This window comes from Arachis stenosperma, chromosome 9, assembly GCF_014773155.1.
Source record: "Arachis stenosperma cultivar V10309 chromosome 9, arast.V10309.gnm1.PFL2, whole genome shotgun sequence".
Classification (NCBI taxonomy): Eukaryota; Viridiplantae; Streptophyta; class Magnoliopsida; order Fabales; family Fabaceae; genus Arachis; species Arachis stenosperma.
Genome location: NC_080385.1, coordinates 153,480,793 through 153,490,820, shown reverse-complemented (window position 1 = coordinate 153,490,820; position 10,028 = coordinate 153,480,793). Strand labels below are relative to the sequence as shown.

Sequence of the window (10,028 nt, the reverse complement as noted above, 5' to 3'; positions counted from 1 at the left end):
CTTCTCTCATAGAGAGAGCAACCAGAGATCTTCTCCTTCAACGCCTTGTGCAAACCTGATTGTATCAACACATCCTTGACTTGTATTTACCACAAGCCAAAATTGATTCTTCCATCAAATTTCTCTATTTCAAGTTTCACAGCACTTGAATATCCTGACATTGTTGCAACCGTATACTGGAATAGTATAACTCAACTGTAGACCGTGCAATAGGAAGGATCCCCAGGAAAGAGAGGTGGGTCACAATGGACACACTTAAATACCAGGTCTTTCCTTAGCCAGAACCTTTCCAAACTGCACTCTCACAGTGTCACACTGCCTTCCAGCAACAACAACAGCAACCAAAGATCAATCTCAAGCTACAGGACAAAATTCTTTTCTGATGTGGAAGGTCAGACTAGGCTGCAACCACAGAGCATACTAAGAATAAATCCCACCGAACCAGACTCTGATACCACTTGTTGAGAATAAAACACCATTCCCCCTTGAGAAAACACCTTTGACAGAGAAATAAAATAGACACAATCACAACACAAGAATTTAACGTGGAAACTCCAATTACCGGAGAAAAAACTACGGCCGTTGTCAAATGACAACTAGAGAATATCACTATGTGAAAATTGTTACAACACATAGACTTCTTTCTCTCTAACACCGGCACCCCAGTACAACCACACTCTCTCAAAGCAAATATCTAACTACACCTCACAACACTCTCTAATCAAAGAGTACAGAGGAAAAGAAAAATCAGATACAAGCTTAAAGTATTTTCGACTGGTGCAAAAACAAATGGAGAACTTAGCCTGATATTTATAGCCTAGGCCACCCACTCCATTTGCTATCCTAAGCAATGTGTGACTAATTCAACCAAATTCTAACAGTCTAACCTGTCACGAAAAACTTTAACCTCTTCCAGATCAGCATTAATACGTAACTTTGAATAATCAAAACGACTTTGTACTTATGTTTTTTATATAAGAGAAGAGACATTATTGTGAGTCACATATTTTTTATGGATTTATATCTCTAACATTAACCGAGTGTAAGGATTAAACACATACCATTCCACCTGCTTGGTTTAAAGCACTGCGCTATAATTACCAAAGGCTTAACCCTTTCTTCTTTAAAATAGGATAGAATTTGGTCTACCATGTCTCCAAACAACACACAACCAATACTGTTATTTCTGCAAAATAAACACAGAAGAATATTCATTTAGTTAAATACGAATGGCATATCTAATTAAAATAGATAAAAATATTGTCAGGACTCTTACTCAAGATCCTCTATCAAAACAGCCAAACATTTTGTTTCCTTGTTTTTGCTAGTAATCAATTTTCTTGGATTCTCTTTTCCAACAATTTCACCTATCACATCTAAACCACAAAGACAGGTCCAAACAAAATTAAATTACTCACAGGAATGTAGGTTATTCCTATGTTTATATAGAAATTTTTGAGTTTATGCATTACCTATAATTAATGAATCGTCGAGCTTTTCAGCTGCCAGCAGCTCAGGAATTGGCTTAAAGAAAAATGCTTTTAGAGAAAAACTTGGATGAGATACCGGAATAACAGTGGTTCTATGTGAAAAGTTTATACTCTATCTATTCGTGGTTGTCCTGATTTTTTCTTTCTTATCCACCACAATGAAGTTAGACATAACGTACATGTTAAACTCTAATATGTTGCCTCTCCACTTCTTCATCAGTGACTTTGGGATTGAAACTTGAATTCTACCACCCTAGAAATTAAAAAAATTACATGTCAGTTACGAACACAAAAAAAAAAGCAAGAAGAGAATCACTCAAGTAGATCTAAAAAAGGTTTCACGAACTTGCCTTCATATCTTGAAGAAGCATCTCCATACTATTGATTTCGTTTTTGTTGAACTTGTTCGGAACTTCCCATAAGTGCATAACATAAATTTTGAAGGTCCATTGGAGTTTTCTTGGGTTAACATCCATTAACATATCATATATTTCTGTCATGTTTTTACAGATATTGACCAGAAGTCACTCACTTTTTTTTGGGATATAATACTATCAAAAAGTTTTAGTGAAAAAATTGTTCATAGACATGAACTGAACCCCCCTTTTTATAGGTCTCTTTAAAATTTGAAGATCAAGGGGATATTTTTTTACGCGCAAGTTCATCCTAATTTTTTTCCATACAGCTTTACTTTTCAGCTTACACGTGGCATGCAATGGAAAATAACACTTGTTGAATACTGACCGCTCCACTTGTCAAGCAAAGAACCACCTACTACATTCTTATTATATATTAATAAATTTTTTGTAACTTGTAAGATTTTTTTTTTAATTTCACACGGTATCTCTCAGTCTAACAAGTTAATGACTAATTTATTGTAGATCGAGTTCTATTTAAAAATTTATCGTTAGCTAATAAAAATGAAATTTAAATCTCTGATACTTATTTAAACAGACTAATAAACTAACTAAAAATTAACTTGTAAATTTTTCTAATCACATTCTCAAAATTATTCAAAGAGCGTCTAAAAACCTTTGACTATTCCATTTTAGGCCCAACTTCCTTCTATGAGTAACCCTTTGAAATAAATATATAATTCAAAATTCTTTTATTCTAGACCATGCTTAAAAATTAAATCCTAACTTTAAGAGTATTTATATAATATTTGTTACCTAATGAACCAACCAAATTCAAGCCCAATAATAGGATTAGGAATTTTAAGGTTATGTTTGAAACAGAGACTGAGATTAATAGATAAAAATTAAAAAACTGAAATTAAATTAAATCTTTATATTATGTTTAGTATAAAATATAAAAGATTAAATTATATCTTAGTATCTTGTTTATTTTAAGATAAATATGAAAATAAAATAAAAATGCTTACTAAAATATTTTTGATTATTAAAATGCCTTGTGTTTTTATTTTTTGAAGATGATAAAAGAACTGAAATTTTGTGTCCAAGACAAAAAATTTTAGTTCCAATCTTCAGTCATTAAACATGTTATTCAGTTAAGAATCTCAATTTTTATCTCTAAAACAAATACTACTTAAGAGTAGGATTGTTAAATGGGACCGTTCGACCTGTTTAGACTTGACTCGTCTAAAATCGATTTGTTTATGGATCATAATTTTTTAGCATGATCCGTTTTATAATTTAAAAAATATTTTGGCAAAAAATATAATTTTTAAATAAAAATTTTAAATAAACAATGTTTCATTAGTCAATGAGTCGAATTTTTAGGTCGAATAAAAAAAATATTACTAAAAATATATTTTTTTAATACAAAAAGTGTAATGGACTTAATTGGTTTAATCTATTATTTTTTAAGTTAATCAAATTTAATCTGTTTATTTCAGAATTTAAAGGAATTTAATTTTAAAGGTAAAATTTATTTATTTAAACAGATAAATGGATTGGCCCGATGCCCAAGACTTGGCCCATTTTGATGGTCCAACCTAAGAGAGCACGTGAAGCCCGTAGTTCCGTTTCACTAACCGTCTGGGCAGTTGGCACGGCAGCAATACTCCGTTTCTTTTCTCTTTGTAGCTCCGCAGCCACTTTTGACTCTGACCAGTGACCACCACCGAAAACACACCCCAGTAATTAACGTCAAAACCTAGGGGTAACATCGTATTTTTGCACAGCGTTTGTGAACCAACGTCTCCCTTCGCGACTAGTAGTAGCGCCCCCAAATATTCAATGTACCCGCTGCCATCAACAAACAATCTGCTCTGCAAGCAAGTGCATCCTCTAGATTCTAGGGTTTCCTCCTCAAATCCCTATCCACAATTTCCCAAATTCTTCCCCAAAAATTTCTCTCCTTCCACACAATGCAGCTCCTCAACTCCGATGAACCCGCCTCCGAAACCCGCAGCCATCCCGAGAAACCCCAAGAAGAATCCAGTTCCCCCGCGACCGATTCATCGGACTCTACAACCGACGAAGGCGTGGCCCTCGACGTTTCCGGGAAGAGCCTGGAGTTTTCGGCGGCGGAGGAGGAGACCGCGGAGGACTCCGCTGCGGAGAGCTTGTACCTCTACAGGAACGTTTACAGCTTGGTTCCGAAGTGGGTGGGTGGTCTGGCACGGTTGAAGACGCTGAAGTTCTTTGGGAACGAGGTGAACTTGTTCGCTCCGGAGTTCAGGGGCATGACGGCACTGGAGTGCTTGCAAATGAAGATTTCTTCGCCTGGGATCGGTGGGTTGCCGCTTCACAAGCTGAATGGGTTGAAGGAGCTCGAGCTCTCCAGAGGGCCACCAAGGCCTTCGGCTTTTCCATTGTTGGCCGAGATTGCTGCCCTTAAGCGATTGACTAAGCTTTCTATTTGTCATTTTTCTATCAGGTTAGTTTTTTGTTTTTCTGCTGATGGAAAAATGTGCTTGCTTTAAGCCACGTTTAGTTATGCAAATTCTAAGTTTGAATAGAGAAAACCAGCTCAGGGAGTTTTACTATTGTGGTGGGTCGATTCAGCTTGAGGCAGAGTATTTTAATCAAGTGAATCAATGAATACTTTGCTTTCTTTTACTTGGTCGTGGTTTTAGAATGGAGTGATAGTTAACTTTGGGTATTGATAGTGTAAAGGTTCATTGTTCTTAAGTGTTAAGTTTGGTGCAAATAATTTCCTTTTGTTAATTTCTCCTTCTCTGTTTTGATATGCCCTTTTCTTTTTTCTTTAAAAAACAAACTAGATATCTACCTCCGGAAATTGGATGCTTAAAGAATCTGGAGTATCTTGACCTTTCATTCAATAAATTGAAGACATTGCCGTCAGAGATCAGTTGCTTGAATAGCTTAATAACCATGAAAGTTGCGAATAATAAGCTAGTGGAGCTACCGTCCACAATGACCTCTCTTACAAGGTTGGAGAGTTTGGACCTTTCAAATAATAGGTTGACTTCGTTAGGCTCTATTGAACTTGGTTCCATGTGTAGGCTTCAGCTCTTAAATCTTCAGGTACCTAAGCCATGATTTGTTAAATCAGGGTAGTTTTGTAACAATGCTGTTCTTTTCAATTTCAATTTTATGTGTTATTGAAGATCAGATGGTGCTTTTGCTGTTTTTTATTTGGTTAGTCGTTTGATATGCTGAATCTATTTTTATCTTTGTGTCTGTTGTTAATTGTTCCTCTCCTTATAATGGAATTCTGTGTGGACCTGAAAATTCTGTGTATTTGTGATAACTGTTTTCAGTTTTATATTAAGGTCCATATATTTGACCTTGTTTGGATTTGTTACATCAGCTTTGTGGTTTATCCAAAGAAATCTGCCAATAGTAGATTCCATATTTGGCTGATTGTTTTTCCAACTGTATGATATGCAACATTTTCTCTGTTTCTATGCTTGAATTTTTGTTAATATGCATTTAATTTGGTGGAATCTGACAGTGTTTGACATGGAGGAACACCACATTGAAGGTGCCTCTGTGCATCCAAGGTATTGATTTAGTAGCTGTAGTTTGCCTGTAAAGCACATTGTAATGATTCTGGGTACACCAGCGAGCTCACGTTTGTCCATATTTTCATTCTATGTGTTTGTAGGTTGTAACTGTAAACTTAGTTATTTGTGTTTTAAAAATTTTATTTCCTATGCCTTTTGTTAATTATATAAATTGAACAAATTTGTTTTTATTTTTTATATTTCAAGTACAACAAGCTGCTCAGCGTTTTTCACATTCCTTCTTGGATATGCTGTAAACTGGAAGGAAATGATGGAGGTGGGTGTAACGATGATTGTAGCAGTTCTTCTGTTGAAATGGATGTCTATGAAAGCAGTCAGCAGGAAAATGATCGAACAATTTCTAATGGTGAGGCCTGAATTTCCTTCCTATTTTGCTTTTTTCTTAATTTGTGCATGCTCTCCCCTTCTGGTTTATGAATGTTTGAATTATTCCTGCATGTTGAGCTGAATTATGCTCTTCTGTTAAATCTTTTGCAGGTGCTCATAATACCTCATCAAGCACATTAACTAGTACCTCATCTAGCAGTAGATGTTTCTCAGCCCGAAAGTCAGGTAAAAGGTGGAAGCGGCGGTTTTATTTACAGCAAAAAGCTCGTCAAGAGCGCCTGAATAACAGCAGGAAGTGGAAAGTTGTAGATCAAGATCAATTATTGGGCAATAATATTCAAATAATTTCTGAGTCTGGAAACATTGCTGCTGCAAGTTGCAAAGAAACTGTATCAGACCATGTGAATCTGGATGATAATGGGAAAAGAATATTCTCTGAAAAAGAAGTAAATGATAATTTAAATGGTAATAATAAGGATGAAGTAATATTAGAAAAGCAATTTTCTAGTGACAATTGCCATACTGCTGAATGTAAAGATGAAAGAGATGCATCCTTAAATGGACCTGGTGAACAGGATGAACAATCTTTGGAGATTTTGAAGTGTTTTTCTACAAAGAGGTATTCAGATCGGCATCTTGACAATCCTAAACCATGCAAGTTTAGAAAACCAATTGTTGATGCCTCAATATTGGCTTGCAAGTACAGTAAGTTCTCAATTTGTGGCATTGAAGACCATCTGTCGGATGGGTTTTATGATGCAGGACGTGATCGGCCATTTATGCCTCTTGAGAGTTATGAGCAGAATCAGTGCCTTGATTCTCGTGAGGTCATCCTACTAGACAGGTTATTATCTTCCTCACCACCACCACCACCACCACCTTCATCATCATCATCCTTATGATCAATTTGCTTTAGTGATGGTTTAAATGTTTTTTGTTCTTTCAGGAAAAGGGACGAAGAGTTGGATGCTGTATTGCTCTCTGCTCAGGCACTGGTCACAAATTTGAAAAAATTAAATGGTTTAAATACACGTGGGATTCATGCCATAGTTGATAGCTTGCAGACAGCTTCACTGCTTGCACTCTTTGTATCGGACCATTTTGGTGGCAGCGATAGAAGTGCTATGGTAGAAAGAACACGGAAATCTGTGTCAGGTTCAAACTATAATAAGCCTTTTGTTTGTACGTGCTCAGCTGGAAGCAGCACCAGTATGACTTCTTTTAAAAAACCTGCTGTAAACACCATAGAAGATATCACTCTTTCTAGAATCTCTGAACAATGTATCGATTCTATTAAAAAAAGGCGAAGTTCAATCATAGTCCCTATTGGTTCTGTGCAGTATGGTGTATGTAGACATAGAGCACTGCTTTTGAAGGTGATTATAGTTGTATCCATGCTTAAATTTCTTGTGCATATGTTGTGCTGTAGCTTCTTTACTTTTGCCCCTAATTGTGATTATCTGATGCAAGTTTTTTTCATATACAGTATTTATGCGATCATATGGTGCCAGCAGTGCCTTGTGAGCTTGTCAGGGGTTACTTGGACTTTTCCCCACATGCATGGAATATCATTCTGATTAAGAGGGGTGATACATGGGTCCGAATGCTGGTTGATGCTTGTCGACCCCATGACATAAGAGAAGAGAAGGATCCTGAATACTTCTGCAGGTATTTAATGTGCCTCCTCCGAGGCCTGAATTGGTGTCCTCCTTAAAAAGAAGTTTGTGTTGCTAATATCAAATATCCTCTCAATTTTGCTGATGATTCGAAATTGTCTTAATCAAAAGTGATGTTGGAAATCTGGCTGTGGTTTTATGGAAAAATGTTTGTGTGATATCTTTATGAAACTTAACCTTGTATGAAACGCTACATACTTAACCTCTGCCTATAAAACTTGTTTAATTTTGTGACTTTAGTGGAAATACAGTCTGGTTCTTCAGAATTTGATGAGTTAACTTGGTATGTAGGTACGTACCTCTTAGTCGAGCCACGATCCCCCTTTCTTCTCGTGGAAGTCATGGTCCTGATTGTTTGTTTCCATCTCTCTCTACTTGTGATGAACTTAAGAAAAAAACTTCCACTACTTTAATTCAGTGCAAAATTGGGTCAGTTGAGGCTGCAGCAAAGGTATGTGATTATCCATTAATGGTCATGGGGTGCTCCACTTCCTCCTTTCATAATGTCTTGTTATTTGGATATAATATAATGCAATGCTTTTTACATATATCCTGGGATGGTGCAGGTACGTACTTTGGACGTGCAGGGAAGTTCAGCAGCCGATGTTAGAAATTTTGATTATAATTGTTTGGGAGAAGTTAGAATTCTAGGTTCGTTAAAACATCCCTGCATAGTGGAAATGTATGGACACGAAATATCGTGCCAATGGACTTCCACAGCTGATGGCAAGCCTCACAATCGCATATTAAGATCTGCAATTTTTATGGAGTATGTTGATGGCGGCTCCTTGAAAGTAAAAACATTTTCTATTATATATCGGCTATTATTATCATGCTTTTTTTGGTTATTTTATTAAATTTTCACTTCATGTTCTCACAGAACTATTTGGAAAAGCTATCAGAAGCTGGTGAAAAGCATGTCCCTATGGAGTTGGCGTTGTATATCGCCAGAGATGTCTCCTGTGCCTTGTCAGAGCTGCACTCAAAGCACATAATTCATCGGGACATTAAAAGTGAAAACATCCTGTTTGATTTGGATAGAAAGACTGATGATGGAACTCCCACTGTGAAGTTGTGTGATTTTGACAGTGCAGTGCCACTAAGATCACGTATGCATGCTTGCTGTATTGCACATATGGGAACTCCACCTCCTTCTGTATGTGTTGGAACACCACGGTGGATGGCTCCAGAAGTTATGCGGACTATGTATGAAAAACGCGCTTATGGATTGGTAAGATGTACTTGTTATTTATCCTGCCTGATCTTCTGGTGTATCTATCATGTTTTGTCATATTGTTTATTGGCGTTGAATTTATGATATCATACCTAGTAATTTCAGTAATTTAATTCATCTTTCATGGCCTTTTTGTCAATAAGTATGTATTGGAAACAAGTCAGTCTGCTGTTTTTCTAGACATATTATCGTTTAGGGTTGTAATTTACCTCTTTTTATCTGTTACAGGAAGCTGATATTTGGTCATTTGGATGTTTACTTTTGGAGATACTGACTCTGCAAATTCCATATTATGGAGTACCTGATTCAGACATCCATGACAGTCTGCAGGTATGATTATCCTTCGTTCATGCAAATAGTTATATTATACCCTGCTGCCTCTGGTTGAGCTATTATTTTATTCATGCTCAACCCCAATTTACAATTATCTTTTTTCTTTTATTACCATGATCTATACAGATGGGTAAGCGGCCACGATTAATAGATGAACTGGAGGCATTGAGTTCAATGAGTGAACCCTCAGTAATTCAATCTGGTGAAGACCTGGAAAAATCAGATGCAGAGGCAGACTTGCTGAAATTCCTTGTTGGGTTGTTTCATAGATGCATGGAAGAAAATCCTGCAGAGCGTCCTACAGCTAAAGAAATCCATGAAATGCTACTTGCACGCACAGGCCGTTTACAAGCACAAGATGATAGGAAGATTTAGGTAGGCTATTGGGGCAGCCCTGTCCTGGGAAATATATTCTAGCCCGTCAATGTTATATTATTAGAATAAACTATATTCATTCTTTTTCTTCATAAAGTTTTAGGTAGGACTTATTCAAGAATAACCATTCTTTACCAGGTCAGTGACTTATGCGGCTCTAATATATGTAGTGTAATGTATTTTTATCTAGGTCTACTAGGTTTTTAATGTCTGAGATGTACTCAGGCATTCCCCATTTAATTTATCAGGCCCCGTCGAATTGTAATCTGTTGTAGTTTCGAATTGTATCCAGATGTAATTGAGCATATTTTTTGCCAGATTATAAGAGAGATGAATGATTGTTTTCTTATATATATATTGGCTGTTTTAAAATAATTAGTTGGCAAACAAACCTTTATTTCTCGGATAAATCTTGGTAGATCAGTAGATGCGTGTACATGAAAGAAATTATATTGCTATTTGCTAGTTCTTTTATGTTGATTAATAATGGTGTCATAAACTCTCAACCGTTCGTGTGGCTAGGTTGTTGGCAACTCCCGGCAATGAATAATTACCTTCTACCCATATCTTTATATTTCATCTTTTCCCTGAGCTGCAGTTGAAATCATTATAACTCTTAAATGATTAAGTCTTTT

At 36.3% G+C, this 10,028-nt stretch overlaps 1 protein-coding gene across 1 annotated transcript; it reads left to right on the top strand.

The window, feature by feature from the left end:
• Positions 1 to 3,697: 3,697 nt before the first annotated feature.
• On the top strand, positions 3,698 to 9,753 carry LOC130948797 (uncharacterized). Its single transcript, XM_057877666.1, has 11 exons — positions 3,698 to 4,334; positions 4,681 to 4,945; positions 5,635 to 5,794; positions 5,926 to 6,619; positions 6,722 to 7,151; positions 7,262 to 7,443; positions 7,743 to 7,902; positions 8,018 to 8,245; positions 8,332 to 8,682; positions 8,914 to 9,015; positions 9,145 to 9,753. Exons 1-11 carry the CDS (start codon positions 3,823 to 3,825, stop codon positions 9,391 to 9,393), a joined length of 3,333 nt encoding a protein of 1,110 aa, XP_057733649.1. The 5' UTR covers positions 3,698 to 3,822; the 3' UTR covers positions 9,394 to 9,753.
• The last annotated feature ends 275 nt before the right edge of the window (positions 9,754 to 10,028 follow it).